The 25,528-nt window shown below is 36.7% G+C and overlaps 1 protein-coding gene and 1 pseudogene across 1 annotated transcript in view; one reads left to right on the forward strand and one right to left on the reverse strand.

The window, feature by feature from the left end:
* LOC140847566 (UDP-N-acetylglucosamine transferase subunit ALG13-like) overlaps positions 1–7,734 on the forward strand; it is a 70,620-nt gene extending 62,886 nt beyond the window's left edge. Inside the window, 3 exon segments of the mRNA XM_073228271.1 lie at positions 1,752–1,792; positions 3,334–3,517; positions 6,353–7,734. Coding sequence (XP_073084372.1) covers positions 1,752–1,792; positions 3,334–3,517; positions 6,353–6,615 — 488 coding nt within the window. The 3' untranslated portion in view covers positions 6,616–7,734.
* Positions 1–25,528, reverse strand: part of LOC140847578 (regulator of nonsense transcripts 3B-like) — a 372,804-nt pseudogene that overhangs the window by 345,252 nt on the left and 2,024 nt on the right.

Below are 25,528 nucleotides of genomic sequence, written 5' to 3' on the forward strand. Positions count from 1 at the left end.
ATGTTGTTGCAAATGGTAGGATTCCTTTTCTGCTTATGGCTGAAAGATGTTCCATTGTGTATATGCCACATCTTCTTTATCCATTCATCTACTGATGGACACTTAGCTTGTTTCCATATCTTGGCTATTGTAAATAGTGCTGCGATAAACATAGGGATGCATATGTCTTTTTGAAGCAGGGATCTTGTTTTCTTCGGGTAAATTCCTGGGGTGGAATTACTGGGTTCAGTGGTATTTCTATTTTTAGTGTTTTGAGGAACCCTCCATATTGCTTTCCACAATGGTTGAACTAGTTTATGTTCCCCCCAGCAGTGTAGGAGGACTCCCCTTTCTCCTCATCCTCACCAGCGTTTGTTGTTTCTTGTCTTTTGGATGTTGGCTATCCTAACTGGTGAGGTGATACCTCATTGTGGTTTTAATTTGCATTGCCCTGATAATTACCTATGTGGGTCACCTTTTTGTGTGCCTGTTGGCCATCTGAACTTCATCTTTGGAGAAGTGTCTATTCAGATCCTCTGCCTATTTTTTAATCGGGATATTTATTATTTGGGTGTTGAGGCATGCTAGCTCTTCATATATTTTGGATGTTAATTTTGGATTATTTGGATATATTTGGATATATTTTGGATAAATCATTTACAAATATATTCTCCCACGCTGTAGAATGCCCTTTTGTTCTTCTGATAGTGTCCTTTGCCATACAGAAGCTTTTTAGTTTGATGTAGTCCCGCTTGTTCATTTTTTATTTTGTTGCTGCTGAGGATATTTGTATACAAGTTCTGGGTGACTATATATATATATATATATATATATATATATATATATATATATATATATATATGCTGAGGAGTAGAATTTCATGCCATTTGTGAATTTCCTGCTATTATCTTTTCATATTTTTTAGCTAGAGCATTAGGCTTTATACTATACTCCCACAAAATAGTCAAAATACAAGCTGATTCTTCAAAGTGGTGTTGTGTATGATTTTACTTAGAGTTTTCATCTTAAGAAAGTTGTTTTCTGAGAGTTCATTTGTTATTGGAAGATGTTACCTTATTTATGAGAATGTGTATGTATCCCAGGTCAGTCAGTGAAGATAAAAACAGAGAGAGAATTGGAATGCTATGACTGTTTCCCCTCCTACCATACATCTAGTTTTTGTTCACTTGTGAAATATTTTAGGTTCTGTGTCTGGAAAAATTTTATCACCTTAGGGTATAACTTCTTTTGAGTTACCTTCTTAATTGCCTCCTCTTTTTGGAGTTCTAGGGGTTGTAAATTGGTCATGTTAAATAAAAGCAGCATGAATTGTTTCATACACTTGTCTCAATAGGCATCACTAATCTTAGCATTGGTAGAGCATTCATTTGTACAGTGTGGAGCTCCACTAATAGAGGACCAATATCATTGCTTATGTAGTAGATTTGTATTAAAGTAAAATTTTATCTTGAGACAAGCAAGAAAATACCTCTACTGGATTTTTTCTAAATACTAGCCAAAGTGGCATTCCTGTAATGTCTGCCTAATATTAAGAATAGAAATAAAATACGTATTTGGTAAATTAAACCTTGGATCAGAAAATGGTCTCTATAGTGATAGGTAAGTAGTCATTTACATTTACTAAGGGAGAATTGAGGGTGATGTTAATATGGTGATAAGGTATGTATCTACCTTAATACTCAAAGGAAAGCTTCTAAGTGTTCTAATTGCTTATGTCATGTAATCACTAAAATTAAAATTTTTCATTTTAGATATGAGAGTTCTGCAGTACTATTTCAATCTGGGATTGCAGGTAAGAGTCATGTTAAAATTGCTTTGATAAAGTCAATATTAAAAATGAAGCTGTTTTGATAATCAGACTTTTGAACTTTAATAGCCAAGAATACTGCCAGGGGCCTAAAAGTTTTATTCCTGTCTTTAATAATGTATCTCTGAATAATGTATACAGGTCAGTTTTCTACTTTAGCCTCATAGTGCTTCAGTTTCTCTTAAAAATAGTTGTTAACTTATGGTGAGTAGGGGCTCTAAGCACCCCAGCTTTGGCATATATTGGCCTCCACATTTAATATATGCCAATCCTTCATTATGTTGTTCTGTCTCAAAATAATAAATGGATTATTTATCCATACTTAAAACATTTTTATGACCATTTCTGCATTTCAGTGGAAAAGTAATCAGTCTAATTCAAAGACATTTAAAGAGCTCTGTTATTTTTAAAGTGTTCATGTACATAGGTAATGTCAAACACTGATTTCACTGCCCTGAATTGTTGAAGAGGGGTTCCTGACAGATACGTTAATGTCACTGACAGGTGTTTCTGATTTCAGGAGATACCTCTTTTATCATTTCAGCCATCATTTTCTCCCTGAAATATATTTGACTTCTGATACAACAAGATGGCATATTTCCTGAAAAGGAATAATACATCTTAAGGTCTGGTGAATGATCCAGTCTCCTGGATAATGTTCAGAATAGTTTGTATTCCCAAACATGGATTCCTCTAAAACCTTGGACATACCATTTCCAGAAAACTATATTCTCCAACTGTCACACATTTTTAAATTGAGTAGTAGAGGGTGTTTTGTTCTTCAAGACTATATTTCTTAAATGTAGTTTCAAGAATTGAAAAATAAACTATTTTCCCCTTCAGTTATGTTTGTTTATTATAGTCACATATGTTAATGTAACTCATTCCACACGGTGTGGCATTTAAAATATTCTGCATTTCACATAATCGGTATGCAAATAAATGCAGAATAGATATTTTAAAGATTTTTCATATTAAAGGTAATAGCATTCATTGTCATAAATCTCAAAAATGCTAAAACAGCCAAATTATAACTTCTGTACACTGATGTTTCCTTACAGCTTATATACTTACTTTACAAAATATGCGCTGCTATATAATCTTATAAATTTTTAAGTTAACAATGTGAGCACTTTTTTTCTATTACAGCATTTTAATATTGCGTCTATTTGAATTCATCATTGTGTTTCCTGTTGTCAAAGAGTTGTGTTGTTTGTTGTTTTTTTGCTTTTAAAAATGATGCTATAAAAGACATCTTTGTATACAGGTCATTGTGTGTATTTCTAGTTAGGATGCTTTCTTAAAAGAATTTCTAGGGCCAACTATGAGATTGGGATGCTGGAAAATATCCTAAAAGTTATAATATAATAGAGAACAGATTTAATAAATGTCATGTCTTTTAGGTCAAAAAGTCATTGCTACCCCCACCTAAAAATAATGGCCCAACCTTTTTTTAAGTGAGTAGCCATACTATTTTACCAAGAGATAACAGTAAGCATGTGTGTTTTCCCTCTCTTATCTAAAAGTGCTATCACCACAACTACTGGTGCTCCTTGGTCTATGTGCCATATATGCACCAGCAGCAGCAGCTTCATGTACAGAATTACCCAGGCTATACTGAGACACCTTCTCTGGCAGACCAAACCAGTTCTCAGTTGTACAGTGAGGTGGAGAGTCAAGATGGCACACAGGCAGAAGCATCAGCAAGTGGTGAGTATATAGTAAGATTGCCTGCAAGAAAGACAATTAGATTTTATTGTAAATAATAGTCTTCAGGTATTTCATTAGGTCTATATACTAGAGCAGTGTTTCTCAAAGCATGCTATGTGTGTCCTTTAGGGTCTGTGAGATCCTTTTAAGGGATCCATGAGGCCCAAAGTATTCATCATCATACACAGATTTTAATTGTCTCTTTCACTGTGTTATATTTGCACTGAGGGTGCAAAAATCAGTGGTGGGTAAAACTGCTGGTGCCTAAGCCCCAAACTAAGGCAGGAGCAATGAAACTGTGTGCTAGTAATCAGTATCTTGTCCATTCCCACACCCATAGTACAAAAAAATGCCAGTTTTATTTTTTGTTTCATCAAAGATACTCTTATTTCTATTAAATCTTTATCATTGATTAATTGTACTTATTCTGTGTAACAAAATGGTAAGTAGTAATAAGCACTCGGCATATTGATGACTACCTTAAAAGGATTTGTGAGGCTGAGTTCTGAGCTGAACTAGCTTTTTTCATAGAACACTATTTTGACTTGAAAAAATGATGGACTGACTATGGTTATTCAGACTTGGGGATCTGGCAGACATTTTCTCAAATGAACAATGTGAGCCTGTCATTTCAAGTAAAACTACTGGTAGTATTTGTTGTCCAAGGTAACAATTACAGTTTTTGAATAAAAACTAAAATTTTTGAAAACTTGTCTGCCACTATGAGTTTGACAGCTTCCTAGTACTTAACTCTCATAATAAGATAGATGGGTCTATTAATGAATGTAGTTTTTTTACACTGTATATTGAAGTGTGTCAACATTTGGGAGCTCTGTATTATCTCAGTGAAATAATATTTTCTCTTTTACCAATGTATAATGTCACCTGTGCATGATTTTGTAACATCTATCAAAAGTACAAGATAAAACTGTATTTTAATACTGACAGAGTACAAAAAGTCCACATTGCTACCCACCTTTAAGAAACTACCACTTACCTAGTTTGGGTGTAGTGTCAGAAGTTACCTACAATTATCTGGAAAGGCTAGTTACTTGAAAGACTTCCTAGTTATTTGAAAGACTTCTTTCCAACTACAAATCTGTATGAGGCCAGATTTTCTTCATATACTCCAACCAAAACAACATTATCATGATAGATTAAATGCAGAAGCAGATAAGAGAACCCAGCTGTCTATATTCAGCCATACATCAGAGATTTGCACAAGTGTAAAACAATGCCACTTGTCTCAATTTTTGTTTTGGAAAATATTTTTCTGTAAAAATTTTGTGTTACCAATAGTGGGCTTATTTTTAAATGAATTAAATATTCTTAACTTTCTTAGTTTATATCCTAATACAGTAAATATTGGTAGTTATAACCCCACATAAGCAAAAGCTATTTCAGATCCTCAATTTTTAAATACATAAAGGAATCCTCAGACTGTTGTACCACACCATAAAGATGGTTGCTCTGTCTATGAGTTCACAGTATAATGTTGAGGAGGCATTTTGAAGGACTTACAACAGGATCTTTGGACTGCCCTTGGAAAGAGTCAGCAGAAGGTGGAATAAAGGATGTAGACTAACCTAACCAAATCTGTTTCCCATCCAGCACTGCTCGCTTGATGGTTGCGATCTTGGCTGAGTTACTTAACCTCCCTAATTATCTGTAAAATGGGAAATACTTGATTTGCCAGGATTATTCTAAGAACTAAATGAGATAGATACACTGTATATACCAAACGCATAAGTATACTGTGTCGGGGTCATGTGAGGAATATGAATATCCTTCCTTCCCTTTTTATTTTAAAACATACTAATGGTTTTGGAACTTTAGCCTTATGGAATCTTATTCCTAGTCTGGTGGTGTGATGTGCCCTGTGGTAATAAAAATTAAAAAGTTTCAACCTTTCATGTATTTTTGTACCATGTACCATTTATAAATTTTCAATTGTAGTAAACCATGAGACCCTGGAAGTCTTAATTTCACAGAATGAGCTAATCTATGTTATCCCAAGTAATGAAGGACTCCTTTTTGTTTACTACTTATATAGTCACTATAGCAGGGTCAGAACAGCGTCTGTGTCCACTAAAACTGACTTAAGGTAGCTAAAGTGCTGTAAAACTAAAATTATGCTAATATCTTTATGACATTCAAGACATGACACTTAAATTGTTGGTCTTTTAGGATGCTCTTTAGACCTGTACCTTAAAGTATAGGCTACATGGTATAGACACCCAAGTTTTTTTTATTAAGGTATCATTAATATATACTCTTATGAAGGTTTCATGTGAAAAACAATGTAGTTACTACATTCACCCATTTTATCAAGTCCCCCCCTATACCCCATTGCAGTCACTGTCCATTAGTGAAGTAAGATGCCACAGAGTCACTACTTTAAGACACCTGAAGTTTTAATTGCTTAAGAAATACAGAATAGTCATTTGGATGATATGTGTTAAACTGAAAGCTGTTGAATCACTTAATTGCAACTGACTCTTAAAATAATTTAATTGACAAGAAGGACTCTAGAGAATGTAGCATCTAGTCTGTTTTGGTACTTAAATGATCCCAGAGAGATAGTTGTCTCTAGGTAGAATATATTTGACACATTATATACACACAACACACATTTTTTAAGGAAATTTTCATACAATCTTCTGATAACCTGTCCTAAATTACCAACGTTGATATCTAAAGTGCTCCCACCATAATTGTTGTGATCTTTCCTATAGTTAGTGATAAATTTTATTTTTACCTGTAAGATCATCCATTTATGTTGGTGTTTTGTGTATCTTTGTATATAAAGCATACTGTTCACATTCTTTATTTCAGATACTTTTCCAAATGCTGACCCTGCATCTGTGCCTCATGGAGCACAGTGATGTCAGTGATATCCAGTGATGTCAGATCCCTTTGGGAAGCCGTCTTTGCTTGGTTTTGAATCCTGCCTCCCTGTTTTGCCTTGTGTCCCTTGGCATCCAGTTGGTGCAGCATGTGGTGCTTCTTGTCATATTCATGGTACTATGAGACCTGGGCCAGATGGCTATATTGCTTCATCTCCATTAGCTTCTCATCATGTACCTCAGAATATGTAAGATTCAGCAGTATGAAGCATTCTTAACACTGCCATTTTTCTTGCTGTTCTGGTTTTTAAAAATTGTTTTATGTTAGTGTTTGAATTAGGTGGTGAGAGTGGTTACTATTATATTTGTCTTTAAAATTGTTTTATCTTCTGGTTTAAAATAGTACTTTAAAATAAAGGAGTATTACTCTGGGTGTGTTAAGGAAATTGAGCCACATACTGAGCATACTTCATTGTATTCAACTGTTTTCCTTTCAGCAGGCTTGTCAACTTTGTATTAGCTGATGGTACCAACTGACAAGAAGAATAAATCACATGAACTATATCCTTGGTTCAGATATTACATACCATATTAAACCATGAAAAGTGCAACAACTGCTTTTTTATGAAACCAAGAGCATTTTGCTTCTGGGTAACTAGCAGTATTGAATTATTTCTTAATTGTCTGAACTGAGTTGTGTTCTGTGATAACCATTTCAAAGGCACATGGTGCTGTGCTTTAGATTTATCCCATATGCTCTGTTTAATTCTGGATTTGTGTAAGTGTTTTACGGCACACTACTGAATTGGTGTTCTTTGCAGTTAGCAGTGAATAAAATTAGCATTTAAAATTGCTAAAATTAGTGTGATTTTCTTTTCAGTTTTTCCTGGCAGCAAAGATAATAGACATTTGATTGTTCCAGTATGTTTTCTTCCACTTGTACTTTGGTTGCAAAACAACAAATTTATGGCAAGAATTGATGGAACCAGTTGAAATGTTATTTGATCGTAAGATACTGCAATGCTTGTACTATGATATCTGGTTGTTTTCCCTTGAGAATGTTTCTTTTTAGGTTGCATTTTTTTACGTCTGTTTACTTCATTCTTGAACTTTGATCTAGACTTACTTTTTCATTGTACTGTACTTCCAGCTGTTGTTATATCTTTCAGTTTTTGTTTTTAGACTTGTATCTCTCCAGGACTGCCTTGTCTCTGACTTTGTGAGATGTATTTCATCAGTCTTTCTGCCTTCTCCCTTTCATCTACCTAAAGACCACAGATTCTTCTGAGTCAGTTCTCTGAGGACTAATTGAGCATGAATGCTTTGCAGTTTCTCACCTGACAGACATCTATTTAACGTGTATTCTTTGGTTGCCACAAAAGTTATTTATATTGTCTTAATAAAGTCTTTATATTAAGATCATTAATGCTTGTCCTTTCCAACCTTGAGTTATACCCCAGGCAAAAAATATTTGAGACTTTGGGAGTTGAGGTGCTATAACAGCTGAAAGAACTGAACTGGAATCAATTTCAAAAAAGGTGTCATATCTTCAATGTGCTGTTCTTGAGACGAATGATATTAATGAGTTCCAAATCAGTGACCTAGTTAAGGCTTGTGCTTCATGAGACACGGAACTGCTTGTGTTTTGTTTTTGCATCCTTGATCTTAAATCCTTGTTGTACCAGTATGTGACAACTTTAGTAAAGAAAGATGGAAGGCAGTGAGTGTACTTGCTTCATAACAATTTGTCTATTAGTGTTTCAGCTTCTCTGCTAATATCCTGTTTTATACAGGTACAAATTGTTTTATGTTTTAAGGGAAGATTTACTTTAGTCAAGCTTCAAACATGGAGCAGTCTCTTTCTAACATTTTTCTATGCTAATGTTTCTGAAATACACATGATTTTCAACAAGTGAATTGTCCTGTACCTTGAACTGTCAGTGATTCACTAAATTAGCTTCTAAGGGGTGTTTTAGAGGGTTGTAGTCTTGTCTTGAGAACATGGGCCTGGAAACTGGTTTTAAGACAAGCACACTTGTCTTAGGCTTCCACTTGGTTTGTTTTTATTTTTAAACTTGTAGGTTTCTGTGGTCTGTTACTATAATGCAATTTGATGAGATGCTTGTTAAATTTAAAACCAGGGATCAGTGGTGTCTACTAGATCAGCTTAATTGTTACTGTCACCCGTGTTGAAGTCCACAATATTTATGGTCTGTTTAAATCATACAAATACAGTCTACACTTGTTTATGTATTACAGTCTTCTCAGAGAAATAGTCAAGGAGTATACACTGATCCTTTTATTGTTTTGGGGATAGGGAAGATGGAGGTGACCTGTTGTCTTCCCAGTGGGTTTCAGCCCTGGGCAGGTTTGCTGTGGATTCAGTGTGACCAAAGAAATTGACAGCAAAACGTTCTCTGGGGTGAAAGGGTTTATTACCCGCCTTGTTCTCTGGTGGTAGGTCGAGCACTAGCATCTCTGCCTCCACTCAGGGCACTGGGCCAAGCTCTCTATATAACGCAATTATAGCTTACTGCCTAAAGGTGTGGAAGCAGCAGCCCCAGCAACAGGCCAGGTACATCATCAGGTGGTTTGAATACTAAAAAAATTAAGGCATAAGATTTTAGAGAGGGTGACATGGAATGTCTATAGGTAAGTACCTTGTTCATGTATCTTGGGGGTTAAGGCAACCCTATACTGTAGGCAGCTATTGGTAAATTCTGTAATTCTCAAGAATATTCACTAGATACATGTAGAAATTAAATTTTTTAAATCCATGACATTTATTTGTAGTTAAAACTATTTGAAGTGAGCAAACCATTTTAGGCTTACTGCTTCATTGTGTTTTCTAATCACCACCACTCTGAGTTCACTTTTCTTCTAATGTTGCCAGACTAGAGTTTAGAGCTTGGAAACCAAGAAATCCTTTACTGTTGAACAGCTTTTTGTTTTTTATTTATTTTAACTCTTTCCTGGTAGGTGGCTCTTGCCATTGACTTTTGTGAAAATGGAGTGATCTCAACAATATTAAACTGAATAAATTCTTATGAATTCAGGCCAGTCAATAAAAATGTTAAGATCTATTTTAGCCAGATATTACTGATTAACAATATTGATTTATTGGTGTTAAGTGAGTGGTCAGTCCTTGTACCCAATCAACAGGCAGATCTTTTCTTGGAGACCTTTTGGCTTTTTCAAACTCTGTAATACAAGCTTTTCACATTGTTTACAGAATTATAGAAAAATTTGTCCTAGTAATAGGGTAGTAAAGTTTTAGACTTAAAAAAAAAAACTAATGTGTTTTGCAACACCATGGATGAATATAGAGGGTATTATGCTCAGTTAAATAAGCCAGGTAGAGGAAGAAAATACCACAGGATTTCACTTACTTGTGGAGTATAACAACAAAGCAAAACAGGAGAAACAAAATACCAGTAGGCTCATTGACACCAAGAAGGGACTAATGGTTACCAAAGGGGGAAGGGGTTGGGGAGCATGGGGGTGTGGCTGGAGGAAGGGGACCAAGGGGCACAATGGTTCACAGTCATAATATAGGTTGGTCACAGGAACAGTACTACAGCATGGAGAATACAGTTAATGATTCTGTAATGTCTTCCAGTGTTGACCAATAGCGATTGCACTAGAGGGGGATGAGGACTTAATAACATGGGTAAATGTTGAACCACTGTGTTGTGTATTTGAAACTAACGTAAGATTGTATGTCAGTGATACTTTAATAAACAAAAAAAACTAATGTTTTGTTTCTTTGTTGGTATATTAGCCTGATCAAAGTGACGATTTTTATCCTGATAAATTTCAGTTATGTAAGATGAATAAGTTCTAGAGATCTGCTGTACGAATTTCTGTCTATAGATAACAATACTGTATTACACTTCAAAATCTGTTAAGAGGGTAGCTCTCATGGTAATTGTTCCTACCACAATAGAAATAAAATGTTCTATCACATGTATAGCCCTACCAAAAAGAACTCCACCATTTTATATTCCGATGTTTTGGTTGCTTTTGCAGTTGAACTTTGTTTCAATTTTCTTTCATTCCTTTAGCTCTTCTGAAATAGTTTCAGCTACCCAGAAAGTTTTCCTCCTAGTTGTTTTGAAGCATAATGTAAGATTTGGCTTTTGTTAACCTAGTTCCTTTCCTATGCTCACTGCTTATTTTCCTGTGTTTTATTTTGAAAAAATGTAAACATAATAGGAAGTTGTAATAATTGTGCAATGAGCATCTGTATATCGACCACCTAGATTCCACAATTAACATTTACTTATACCTGCCTTATAAATCCTTATTTTTGATGCCATTACAAAGAAAATTGCAAACTTAAGTACAGTTCACCCTTAAATATTTCAGCATGCATCTTGTTAACTAGAAGGCAGTGTTAAAAGGGTATTTTTTTTTTTTTGCTCTTGTAAAGTTTCCATGCAGTGCAATGCATGAATAGGTGTTTGATGCAGTGAATTTTGACAAATGACACATCTGTGAACCCAAGCTCTTATCAAGGTAACATTTTCATGACTCAAGAAAATTCTGCCATGCTCCTACTCAATCCCTGCTTCCGTGATCCCCACCCCTATTCAACCACTGTTCTTCTGATATTTCCCCCATCATAGATTAGATTCTATTTTTCACAGTGTATGTAAATGAATCAGAGTATGTGTTCATTTGTATAAGGCTTCTTTCAGCATAACGTATTTGGAATCCCATCAATGTTGTGTCACTATTTCCCTTTTATTACTGAGCAGCATTCATTGTAAAGATATGCCATTGTTCGTCCATTCTGTTGATGGACACCTGGGACATTTCCAGTTTTTAGATATGAATAAAACTGAACCTTTTTGTACAAGTCTCTATTAGCAATTGTTTTCATTCCTCTTGGAATGTAACTGCTTGGTCTTTATGTTAGGTGTATGTTTAGTTTTGTAAGGAACTGAAGAATATTCTTCTAAAGTGGTTGTGCCAGTTTACACTCCCACCAGCAATGTATGAGAGTTCCACTTTTCATCCTGGTCAAGATTTGGTGGTGTCAGTTTTTTTTGGTTTTAGCAGTTCTGGTGGGTGTGTAGTAAGTGATATCTTGTTATGGTTTTAATTTGCATTTCCCTGATTGTGTTTAGCATTTCTTCACTTGTTTATTTGCTAGTTATATATATTCCCTTTTGAAGTGTGTTCAAATTGTGTTCTATTATTGAGTTATAGGAGTTATTTGTATATGTTGGTTGCAGAGCTTTTTCAGATATTAATTTTTAATTGTCCTGAATTATCTAACCAATATATAAATGTTACATACCCAATCATGCTTAAAAGAAATTAGGCCAGGACTTGGAAATAAGTTATTTGACCGAAAGGGAAATAAGCTATTCTGGTATGCTAACCAGTGCTCTGGTGGCCTAAAAGTTAATATTGATTAGTAAAATAAAAGACAGTAAAACTTAAGGAATCTAAATTAATGAGGGGAAAGCTAATTGCTGAAAAGTCTATTACTACAAAATCTTAAAAAGAAAAGTCAACTGATATTTGAGGAAATATTGCCCAAATGTGCCCAAATTATACTAGTTTAATAATGATCAGCTTGATCCAGTTTACATGTGTTCTCAGATTCAAACTGTTCTGTATAACATGTGTCATATTTGGGGTACTCTCATAAGAAATTTCAGGAGAAGGCCTGTAAGTTTTCTCCATGTTGTAAGCTATAGCTTTATGGCTGTATTGGTCCTGTCATCATCATCTCCAAGTTCTTTATAAATGCTTATTAAATCAATGCTTAAATATTCAATAGTCACAGCTTGGTTTAATGGGAAACACAGGTTAGAATGATACTATTTTCAATCATCTATTTTTCCAAATATATTGGAATGGGGAGGTCTCCTTTACGTGTTTCTGCTGTTTCAATGATAGTGTAAAATGCATTGTTTATAAGTGTTTATTAATAATAGGTGACTATAAATGATTACATTGGAAAAGGAACAAAACACCTTAATCTGAGCAGCCATACATTTCAGGGGAAAAAATGAAATGCTCTATTTCTGTTTATACTGAAGCTAAAAATGCACAAAATATTTTTATTGAACAAGATACTTTGAACACATTTAAGGATGACACTGAATTTGCACTTCTTACGGAAAGTATTTAAAGTTATAGTTACTCAAGGAGGTTTTAGTTTTCAAAATGGTATTCTGCAAAGCCAAAGTGTGATTTACACAAATACATTTGAAAGTTTCCATGTTCATGGTTAAGCTCAGGAGATACAATTTTAACCTTAAGTTTGATGCAAACATTTTCTGTATGGTGATTTGTGATTGATGCCTCCAGCTAGGCTAAGAAAGTGAATGAAACACCACTGGTTTTCTACTGTTCTTTATCATCTATCAAATGTTACCTCCAAACTATGTTGTTTGTTTCAAATAGGAAGAAACTCTTCATCCTCAACTTCAACCCTGTTGAGAAATATTTGAAACAATCCTGTGAAAAGTTTAAATACTGATATTTTCTTGAATACTACCACTGGTGCACATTCTTATAAGAAGAACAAAATTCTTTCACTTGAGAAGGGTGTGTTTGTTTATCCTTGTCTGAATTAAAATTTCCTTGAAAAAGTCTTTGTGTTTAGGTTGAAATAAGAGACATACAGCTTTACTTTTACTATCCTAAAAGAGTAATTTGAACAGTAAAATTTTTTAAATGAATGATTTGTCAAGTTGGATTGCCTTTAACATTAAAACCACAGACTAATTAATGTGTTAACCCTTTGGGATTCGAGGTTTCCTCATGAACTGATACAACATTCATTTTAAGTGCCTTTGGTTACATTGGTCCGATCAGACACTTGAGAATTCTGCTTCTCTTGACCAAGTATACTAAATACAGCTACCACTCTGCTTATTGGACTACAGGCTACATTGCTTTAGCCCATTTAAATTGATCACTTAATATGTGTTGTAAAAGGAAATCCTACAAGGTGTGACCACAAAGTGGTCAAGCTGTACTTTCATGTGACTAAATCTTATACAGGAAATACCTAGTCCAAACATGTGATTTTCAAATGACCTGAAAATTCAGCTGCTGCCATCCTCCTACTAGAGCAGCAGCCTACTTCTGCTACCAAAGACTCCTGAGTCCAAAACTCTCCCTTCCATTTTTCTTTGACAGCTGGGCTTTTCTTCCTGCTGGAGTCTGTAGTTACACAGTGTCATGTCTTATGGATCAAATAAGCTTTGGGTTGCCAATTCTGGGTTTGTTTACAACGTAAGCCTTTGAAACTGGGAATGTGTTTTACTGTTTAAACAGATGTTTCAAGGGTTTACTCGGTCTTTCCCAAATCAGTGGAGGCTCTATACGTAAACACCATGTTCTCTCATGTGTCCTCCTTGGGAGGCTATAAACTTACGCTAGTAAGGCTCCCACATTTCAAGCATGTTTGATACTAGCTAAATCCCAGACTGCAAAGAGGAACAAGGACTCTTAGGGGTGTTGGAAATTTTTGTATTGTGATTTTTGTGTTGATCCCAGGAATATATATAACTGAAAATTCACTGAATTATACCCTTTTAATGGGTAAAGGTAATTGTAACCAGTAAGTTAAATAAGTTGATTTCTCAGTATTAAGTTGAGAAAAAAAGGACTGGATGTCTCACTGTTTTATAGTTGTGACTATCAAAATGCCTTTTGTGTATTATCACTTGAGCCAGAAAAAAGAACTCATTTCGATCACCCAAATTTTTACCTAATATGGATCTAAAATTACTTTCGACCATTTCTAGAAATTTAATATTATAAGATGATAATTTTCTACCATGGAGGATATTCAGAGGTTATTTTGTGGATTTTGAAAGTCCTCGCAAAAGCAGAAGTCCATGGTGATTTGACTAAGGCCAGAATTTGAATATGGGTACAGCTTCAGGTAAACTGCTCTGAAGAACAACGTTCATTTGGGAATGTTTATGAAAATAATCAGTCTCATTTATACTCTCACTTCATGTGTTTATTTCAAATATGTGAGGTTAAAATATGACACCAGATGCAGAATCTAGATTGCTCTCATACCAACCAATTTTCCCTTTTGTTTCCTCTCAGAGTTTTGGCAAATTCATTTATTAGATAAAATTTGGAGAAATCAATCCTTCCAGTAATTGCTCAAATGTACGTATTTAGAAAAGCCAGTCAATATTGCATAGTTTAAAATATAATCGTATTATGTGTCTGATGTGTTCAACTAAGGAATATGTGATCACTAGGGGAGAACTTGCTATGATACGAAATTCAACCTAAATATTTACAATTCATAGCTAGTTTTTATATACTGTTACACTTCTGGCTTTTGTTGAGGGGGATAATGATGTTGATAATGTTCTAATCAGAAACATTTTTTCCCCTCCATCTCACTTGGTCAGCTAAAATGTTTGACAATTTGGTGGCCTTATGTTTTAAAGTGCCTATCCATACTTGTCCTTACTTTGAAAGCTTTTCTTTCTTTACTACCACCACATAAGTACCTCAAGTTCACCCACAAACATCCAAAGCCTCTTTTATATCTTATATTCCATAGGTTAGTTTTAAAGGTTGAGTAAGACCAGAGAACTGCCAAGAGGGTTTCTAGGTTGGAAGGCAACCAGTGGCAGTGAGTATTTTGGGAATATAATGAACTTTGTGGGAAAAGACATAAAATGGCCCAGCCTTTCTTGAATGTATGTGCAAGTGGTTGGCCACTTGATGCTAAAATAAAAGTCACACTGCCATACACTCATTCAAGTGCCACTACGGGCAATGCCTTTGTATGTGTGTGTGCATGTGCTGAGGTACAGCTCCTGGGATGTTAGGTTGCCCTGAAAACTGCTCATAGATAAGGTCAAAGGGCAAAATATGCTGCAAATTGGTGAAAATGACCTTCACACTGCAGGCCATTCTTACCTCTTCATTTCATCTTTTTTGGCTTTGCAAGGTTTTTTGGAATTGTAACGTCTTTGACAGTAAGTGATGAGGGTAAGGCAGATGTGCGACAATCATGGATTTATGAAGGTTGATTATAATGGTCAAAAGTTGCAGGCACATTCTGTTATTACATAAATTGCGTTTCATTTGTGTAATAGAACGCTTCTACAGAGCTTTCACGAGGTAAGAAAACTACCTTTTGGTATAAGGGCATTTCACTTACCTTTATATTTAAACATAATTATTAATATGTTTATTATTAATGTGTCAAATACCATAAGCACTGATGGTATAGCTTCAGAAAAAGACCACAACTTACGGACAATAAATGAAAACATACAAATCCACTCTAGAGTGGGAATAAAACAAATATAATGAGCTTGAAAATCCTGGAACATGGAGGAGCCCAGATGGTGGTGACATGAGTAGGGCAGTGGAAATCTCTGCCCAAAACCATACATAATTTTGAAAATACAAAAAATACAGCTATTCTTAAAAGAGGCACCAGAGGATACAGTACAACAGCCAGGCTACATCTACATCTGTGAGAACTTGGCATCTCATGAAGCGGGTAAGATACAAGCTGCGGCCTGGTGGGACCTGAACGCTTCCTCAACCCCAGCTCCCCGGTGGGAGGAGAGGAGTCAGAGTGGGAAGGGAGTAGAAGCCCAGGACTGCTAAATAACCAGCCCTAGTAATCCACACCTGGAGCACAGACACACATTGAATGGTGCGCTGCATACTAGGGAAACGGAAAAGTAAAATCTGCGAGTGGGTCCCTGCAGCCGGCTCCCCTGGGATAAAAGTAAAGCAAGTGATTTTTGAAAGTCTTAAAGGGACAGGGGCCTCACAGATGGACAGAACTGTCATGGCACACCTGGGAATCCTGAGGAACTACAGGCACCCCAGCCCCCTGGGAGGCAATGCAGCCCTGAAGCCCCTCACAGCAAAAGCAGCCTGCTGTTCATTCCCCCTCTGGCATGGCCCTGCCACAGCAGCTGAGCAGCCTGAGAGCAGCCACTCTCAGAGCAGCCACCCAGGCCAGTCCCAGGGCTGCCAGTGGTGAGCATCTTCTCGGCACAGAGGCACAAAGGGGTGTCATTCTGGCAGGAGAGCACACTTGGTGCACCTCCTCTCCCCGCAGGGCTCTGGGATACCCAGAGGGCTGCTCCCAGTGTGTGGGGAAGTTGTAGTGTTTAAGAACAAAAACTCAAGATGGCCAGTTATACCTAGAAACCACAAGTTGACAATTTTTGGAGTCTGTTCAGTGAACCAGAATGGGCAGCATAGAGCACTGGAGAGCAACAGAGATAGGCAGGTTAGTTTGCTTTATCTGATAGCTGGTGGGGACTGCAGACCACATCCTTCAGCCGTGTGGGGAAATGGTGTGAGATCCTGAGGAAGGTCAGGAATCTGTGTGGCAGCAACCTGTGTAGCAGAGTGGCACCTGGTGCTTCAAGGAAGCAAGGGTGAAAAGCAAAGCCAAAGGGCTCAGCACCCGACTGCACCTCCGCTGATTAGGGGCAAACACCCTTTCAGTTGGTGGTGAAATGGACTTAGTGTTTATAGGTATAAAAAGGCAAATAATAGAATTAATAATATAAGAACAAAAATTAAGAATGTGGCTATAAAAGACAGTGAAAATAAGAGGAGTTTCACTCTCCTTTCTTGGGGGGTGGGGGGGCGTGCGGTAAGGGAATCATATTCTATGTCACCTCCAAGAGCAAGGCAATTACAAATTTCTTCCTGAGTTCCAGAACAGATGATAGGGGCTTGACTTAGAGCGGAGTTGTAACTTGTTCTTCCTGTACATAACCCCATTTATTCATGAGCAGGTCACAAGCCTCTCCCCAAGTTTCAAGTACATCCTCTGAAGAGTCTAAACGTTTAGAGTTCGGGGAGCAGATGCTGGATATGCAGTGCAGAGAGCTGGAACACGCTAGAGGGCATTCATTGCTCTGAGAAGCACCCTGGGCCTCACCTAATTCTACCTCACTGAGATTCATTTCACTCTGAGAACAGGCCTCTGCTTTCCCTTTCTCCTTCTGAGAATATCTGATGTTCTGCCACATACAGCGCCGCTGAACAATCCATCAGAAATTGTGTACATTGGTTCTGAACTGGGTCCGGACATATGACCATTAAACATGGAGAACAGGAGACCCAGTTTCTTGAGAGGAGGACCCATGAAGGAGCGCTTGCTCAGTGACTCAGCTTTTGACTTCCCTTGAGTACCACTGACTCTTGGCATGGTTCTGATGAGAGGTGGCCCGTGGCAGGCCTTTTCTTGCAGCTTAAGTTGAACGACATCTTGGATTTGGCCCGCGCCCCACCACTATCATTGGTATCATCCCTCTGAGAGAGTTCAGTGTTGCCCCCGTGGGTGTTTCCTATTTCCTAAGAGGTCAAGCACTTCATATTGAAAGCTGGGGAAGTCCTGTTTTAATTCGTAGGGCAGGAGAGAACACACATTATGTTAAGAAACTTGGTCAAATTTTGTTCAAAATAGGCACATTTAGTATCCTTTGGAATGTTCCAGATTTTGCCTAATACCAATCCATAAAGTACAGAGCTACCAGAAAATCTCACATTATTCCATCACACAAAAAAATATCAATAACTGTAGGCAGGGCTGGCCATTGAAGGAATTGTGCAATTGGTAAAGTTGATTTCAGATGCTCACATCTGCAGAAATGTTGCAAAACTTGTACAGTGAATACCCAATACCCTCCTAGACTCACAATCGTTAACGTTTTGTCACATGAACACTTTGTCTCTAGTGTGTGCACACACATATATACACATTATTTTTGCAGAATTAAGAGTAAGTTGCAGACATCATGACACTTCATCCCTTGTATATGCTAAGAACAAGGATGTCCTGTTACATAACCATTGCCTAGCAATTGCTACTGATCCTAACATCACACTAACATCTTACTATGTTGATAGATAGTAACCACAGTACAGCGGGTGAGGATTTAATAATATGGATAACAAACCACTGTGTTGTACATTTGAAACCAACATAAGATTGTATATCAACAATATTTGAGTTAAAAAAGGTCACCAACACATATGCTTCCTAATGATGCCATAGGAAGGGAACACCACGATCTGGTAAGTATCCCTGCCAAAAAAGCCACCTGCTTTTGTGAATAAAGTTTGATTGGCACACAGCCACACTCATTATTTTACAAATTGTCTATGCCAGCTTTCCTATAGAGCTTAGTGGCTGTAACAAAGACCGTATGGCCCACAGAGTGTAAAATGTTTACCATCAGGCCCATACAGAAAAAAATTGCTGACCCCGTTTTCAAGGAAACACAGAAAATAGTAATGTGTTAAATGATGCCACAGTATGTAATACGCCAATACAGATCATTTGAAGTTCTACCTGACCAATTGGTTTCTGTAACAAATAAATGATAAGAAAAGAAAAGAGGAGAAATTGTCAGATTAAAAGAGACTTAAGACATTTCAAGCAAAAGCAATTTGTGGATCTTGTTTAGAGTACGTAAAAAAGATAATGAAAATTGGGAAAATCTGAACACTGAGTAGGTAGGCATTAAGGAATTATTAAGGGGTTTCTTGGTGTGAAAATGCTATTAGGGTTACATTATTAAGAATCCTTATCTCTAAAACTGTCACATTTATAGAAATTCTGTACCTAGGATTTGCTTGAGAATGATCTAGTAGGGGCAGGGATTGGACAGAGTGGAAAGAAGGTTGGCCACAAGACGGTAACTCTTTAAACTGGGTGATGTGTACATCATATTATTCTCTGTTCTCCCTACTTTTGTGTATGTGTGACATTTCTGTAAGTTAATAAAATGACCAAACCAAGACTGAAAAATCCTGCAGATAAAAGTTCCCCTTTCAAATTTCTATGTAAAGAGTGAGCTAGCCCATCCTTCACACTTGCAGGAAGGAAAAAAATTTGTCTTGAAAATAAAAAAGCATAACAAAAAGCAGCATCTTGTTTCTATGCGATCTCTTTTAAACACCTCCTCTTTCTTTTCAATTTTTTCTGCACTGCCTACTGATTCTCTGCTTTCGGTTTTCTTTCCTTTATCCCAAGTGTGTCTTTCTCTATTCTCATTTCTTCTTCCTTCCTTTTAAAAGCCTTCTCTTTCTCATAGCGCTCCTTCTGCCCCTGGCGTTCTTCCTCTTGCCGCTTCAGCCTCTCTCTTTCCCTCAGTATGCGCTCTTGATCTCGTTCATAAACCCGTTCCCTATCCCTGTAGTCTCTACTACTCTCATCTGCATGAAAAGCAAATCTGAGAATGTACCCTCACAGATCTTCTAATCCCAAATGCAGGAACACTCATTCTGACCTGGCAACTATAAATGAGCATGCACTTTTGGAGCACAGTGAAAACACCGTATGTTTTGAAAAACAGTAACAAAACCCAAAAGTCATTCACCCATATTAAGATACTAGAATATTTGAAATATTTCCTTCTCAATGACCCCCTACCCTGTGTAAAACAGAGTATCTTCATTCATGTACAAGTCCAGGACATAGCACTAAAACTAGTATCTAGAAACATGGAAACAAATGTACCAAAGAGCCCTCTACTAATGACCTTTTAAGCTTTTCATCTTTAAGTTGGCCATCAGAATCCTTGGGCAGTGTACAACTTTGCCCGCTGGCTCTTTCATCATTCAGATTCTCTTTGTCCAGTTTCTTGGCTTTTTCTCTTTTGTCCAATTCTTTTTCATCTCTTTTTCTGATGTCTTAAGCAGCTTAAAGAAAAACAAATTTTTTATTTTGAAGGGTGGAACACTCTCGTCTGACTCCACCAAAGAGAACAGTATACTAAATATTCTAAATTTAGGCTACTGAAGGCCTTTATCTGTGCAGGTACTCAAACTTTCAGGTGAACAACTAGTGCACAAGAGCAGTAGTTCACTAAAAGGACGCTGCTAATGTGAAAGTGTTACCAACTCAAATGAAGTGGTTTAATCACTTTGTGGCAATAGGATCAAGACTCCTCTGGCTTGAAGTGTGCTAACCTTTAAGTGAACCAATGGACACTTCCAAGTATGCCTTCTGTACCAAACCAACATGTCTCTATAACTTGAGGCAAAAATATGCCACAAATTTAAAAGGGTGGGCAGGTTACTACTCTGAGATTGTTTTTATGTTGTACTTGAAATGACAAATACCTTGTCACCAAAGGAGTGATCCATTGCAAGAATAATTCTGCCTTGAGCCTGAGAGTAACATACTTATGATGGCACAATTGTATTATTAGAGGTGAACAGCAAGAATTACTTGGCATTTGGTTTAAAAATTCAAATACCTCAACAACTGAACAGTGAAGTCCCATCAGTACTGAGCAGGAACTCTATATTCAGTGTCATAAAGATATTACAAAATGAAATTCCCAAGTAAATATGGTTTACAAAGTCCAAATTGCTAAGAAAAATTTTCTCACTCCACTGCTCTAAATCTCTCTAGAACACCCCCAAGTGCTGGATATTCAGAGAAATTCTTAGGCAAAATCAAAGCATATCATGTCTCAGAGTGAAGGCTTCATACATACATAGGCTCATCTCAGGGTGAAGGCTTCACATGAGTCACCAAGCAAAAGGCAAAGCACACAAGAGTTAAGCACGAGGTGTTTGAGTAGAGCCACTGCAAATGACGAGTCCAACACTAAAAAAGCACCATTGTAAGGTGAGGCTACCGTGTGCAGGTTTCACTGGAAGTGTTCTTATTTCTGTAATGAACATCTTTGTTAGAAGCCAAGATGTTCATTACGCTAATAAGAACATTAATGAACATCTGTAGCATGGCTGGCTCTACCTTCTGTCTTGCTGATGGTTAGGAATAGCAAGTCAGGTCACTTGTGGCACGGCAGACAGAGCGACTGCTAGAAAGAATTAAATGGGAACCTCCGCACCCTGCCACCAACAAGTCCTGGAGAGCCTTGGGGAACCCTAGCCACATAAACTATATTCCGAGAAGGTAGGAGACCCTGTTACCATCTCTGTGGCACTTTTTCATTTTTTGACATACTAGGTCTTAGTACTTCCCCAGGAAATTTATTGGAGCAAGAGCTGCCTAAGCCATGCCCTTAGAAGGGAAGCAGTAAGGCTGGGAGCTTTCTACAAGTTTTTCCCTTCCTACGTGCAATAATCCTGTGAGGCAGGTATTATCATTCTCATTTTACAGTAGAAGAAACACAGTTTCAAAGAACTTAGTGCCTTCGCTGTCGCCACACAGGTAGGATGGAAGTGGAGGTCACACAGGTATTCTGAGGAAAAAGAATGCTTTAATTCCACCTGCCCACTTAACTATTCTCTATTTTTTGCTTCAATTTCCTCTAGCAGTGTCTCTGGAGTAGATGTTATTTTTTCATTATCTGCAACACAACTTTCCAAAAATGTTCTATATTCTGGACCTAAATAATTGTTTTAAGTAAACAAAATAAGAAATATTACCTAGGATATTTATCAAAGGTGGTCATTTTCTACTTCACTGAAGATTGAAAACCAACCTAACCACACCCACAAGATAAACCTTTTAGAGCTTTACTGGTCACTTACTCTCAGAACTCCTGATATCCACTAAGGGAGTGTGGGGCTAACATGGAGTAAGGGTAAATGAGACACCGCACATTAAAACAGAACTTCCAGCATTGTTAGTTGGCTTTTAAAATGCACTGTTCCTACTAATCAGAGTCACACTTATGGGAGAACTGAAAGTCAGTTATGGGAGCTTCAGAGTGTACTATGTATAAGCATGTAGCAATTCCTGTATGGGTATATCTCAGTTTAAGTAAACTCAACATATGAAACTCAGTTGCTCAACAAAAAGATAAATTGGGGGTCTGTCCTAGCTGTGGCACAGGAGGTGATGTTAATTCCTGGAGTTCTTTCCTAGATACGTCTGACATCAGAAAGGGAAACAAATCCGAGTCACTCTATTGCTTATACTTGGGAGTTTCTATGCACTCTGGAGCGTGTTACTTGATGTGGTCTTCCAGGCATGAATCTGTGATACAATAAGCAATGGTGTGTTGAGTCTTTTGTTTTCTCTACAAAATAACCATTATAGTAGTAAATAACAAAAATCAAACTAGATGATTCTAAAATAGCAGTGTGATATAAAAAATACTGCAGCTAAGTCCTTATCCAACATAACAAATTATGGAGGGCTCAGAATCTGGATCCAGTTTACCTTAAATGGCAATTATTAGTTTTTCAGTTCCTGTATTTCAGTTAAATGTAATTCCTAGGCATGCAGTTAACTGCATATTTAAAACATAGAAAATAGGATTGGCCACTTCATCTACTTTATGTTGTTACTTGAGTATAGAAAATTTTCTATCACAGTTCTCAATGGTAATTCCTCCTCTTTATAAAAATAATGGAAACCAGAAGTCAAAAATATTATCATAAAAATGGTAATAAAAGGCCTTAAGGAGTTGCTATATTTTGAAACATCTGAATTTTTCCACTGTGTCGTAATCAAAAGACCTAAGCTGATTTACTGCTCAATAGTCAGCAAGAGATTGCTTAATTGTGGAAGAATGAAATGCTACCAGCCAAAGAGAATGGAAATTATAGAGGAACCCCACCTCCATTCTAATAATTAAGCAAAGCTTTCATCAGTGAATTACATTTCTCATGAACTTTATTCCATGTTTCACTCTTTAAAATCCTGGAGTCCAATTAATTCCCACAAAGGTAATGTATTTTCAAAACCCAATGCAATAGCTTTACATAACTAGAACTATACTATACCATCATTGATAGTCCCAACTTTGGTAACTCTTTTCATCATCTTCTTTTTTGCAGCTTTTTGAAAAGGTGCAAATTCTACTATAGCAGGATATTCCTGACCTGTTTAGAAAAAATACCATACTTGCTGTAACAAAGAAAATATGAAAAGTGGATACAAGAGTCAACCCACTGTTTTTCAGGCCTCTTTGGTGGTGATCACCTTAATAGGACTTCCCCTCAGACATAAATAACACTCACATAATTAAAATCAACACATTACCAAAAGAAGCCCAAGTTCATACTGATAACATAATGAAAAGATATGGTAGGAAGTAAAATATTCATTTAAGTTCAACTTCTAAAGCATGATATTTGATACATAGGGGAAAAACTACAAATTAATTTTAATTTAAAAAATATATCAGAAATCTCTAGAATAGGCAAATCTATGGAGACAGAAAGTGGATTAGTGGGGTGCCTAGAGCGGGGGGTAGTGTTGGGGAAAATGAGGAGTGACAGCTAATAGGTATGGGGTTACTCTTTGGAATGACACATGTTCTTAAATTAGATTGTGGTGACAGTTGCACAACACTGCATATACTAAAAATACTGCACTGTACACTTTGAAAGAGTGAATTTTGTGGCATGTGAATTGTACCTCAATAAAACTGTTTTTAAAAAACACACCAGGAGCCACTAAAAACATGGGCAACAAAAATAGATAAATTGGACTATATCAAAACTAAAAACTTCTGTGCATCTAAGGACACAATCAACTGAGTGAAAAAAACCCTACAAAACAAGAGAAAATATTGGCGAATCACATATCTGATAAAGGTCAATATACAGAATATATAAAGAACTCCTAGAACAACAACAGAACACCTAGTTAAAAAAAGTTCAAAGGACCTTGAATAGATATTTTTCCAAATATAATATACAAGTAGCCAATAAGCATATGAAAAGGTGGTCATATGCTCAAGCATATGCAAAGATTAAAATATTACTTCACTCATCATTAGGGAAGTGCAAATCAAAACCACAATGAGCTATCCCCTCCCACCCATCAGAATGTTTACCATTGAAGGAAAAAAAGTAACAAGTGTTGGTGAGGAAATAGAGAAATTAGGGTAAATTAGAACCCTCATGCATTACACTGTGTGTGGGAATGTAAAATGGTGCAGCTGCTCTAGAAAATAGTACGCTGCTTCCATACAAAATTAAAAACAATTTACCATATGACCTAGCAATTCCACTTTTGGGCAATGTTGAAAAGATGAACAGATATTTGTACACCCACACTCATATCACCATTATTCACAACAGCCAAGAGGTAGAAGCAACCCAAGTTTCCACTGATGGGTGAATATACAAAATGTAGTATATACATACAATGGAATATTACTTAGCCTTAAAATGTAAATTCTAACACATGTACAAGATGGATCAACCTTGAAGACATTATGCTAAGTGAAATAAGCCAGTCCCATAAAGCAAAATACTATATGAGTCCACTTACATGAAGTACCTAGAATGGTCAACTTCACAGAGAGAGAATGGTGGTTCACAGGTAGAATGGTAGTTGTCAGGGGACGGGAGGAAGGGGAAATGGGAAGTTGTTGAATGGGTATAGTTTGTCTTGCAAGATGAAAAGGTTATAGAGATTGGTTATACAACAATGTGAAATATACTCACCACTACTAAACTGTACACTTAAAATAGTTAAGATGGTAATTGTGTATTTTACCACAATTTTCAAAAATGAAAATAAAAGGGAATGAGGTAATGACACATGCTATATAACATGGATGAAGCCTGAAAACATGCTAAGTAAATGGGGCAGTCACAAAAGGCCACACGTTGTATGATACAGCTTATATGAAATGCCCAGAATCCACAGCTAGATTAGGATCTACTGAAGCTGTAGGTGGAGGAAAGAAGGGGAGATGGATGCTAATGGATGTAGGATTCTTATTTGAGTGATGAAAACATTCTGGAATTATATAGTGGTGATGATGGCACAACTTTGTGAAAGCACTAAAAACCACTCAGTTGTATGATATGTGAGTTGTATCTCAATTTTTATAAAGTGACTAGTGGAAAAAAATACACCAGATTGCTGCTTTAGAGTAATGTCATTCAAGATATGAAATGCTATGGTAAGATCATTGGCATACAGAATAAGTCACAATAAAATAACTAGAATTGACCAGAAGGTATCAGAAGGCACTCATGGAAGAAACAAGATTTTGGAAATTGTAGTGAATACAGAATCAGATTACCTTAATAACTGATATATTTGAGAAGGAATAGATAAACCAGACTGAAGCAGAAGGAAACCGTGGGAGATGAGCTGAAAAAACAAAAGTGAGGCCTAACTGTGGAGGATTCTGCCTAGCAAGGAGTTTGGATGTTTTTCCCACAACTGCTCTTTAATCAATATTTCAAAAAGACTAATTTCATGGCAATTTAATGGACTGAACTA

This window comes from Manis javanica, chromosome Y (assembly GCF_040802235.1).
Source record: "Manis javanica isolate MJ-LG chromosome Y, MJ_LKY, whole genome shotgun sequence".
NCBI classification, from domain to species: Eukaryota; Metazoa; Chordata; class Mammalia; order Pholidota; family Manidae; genus Manis; species Manis javanica.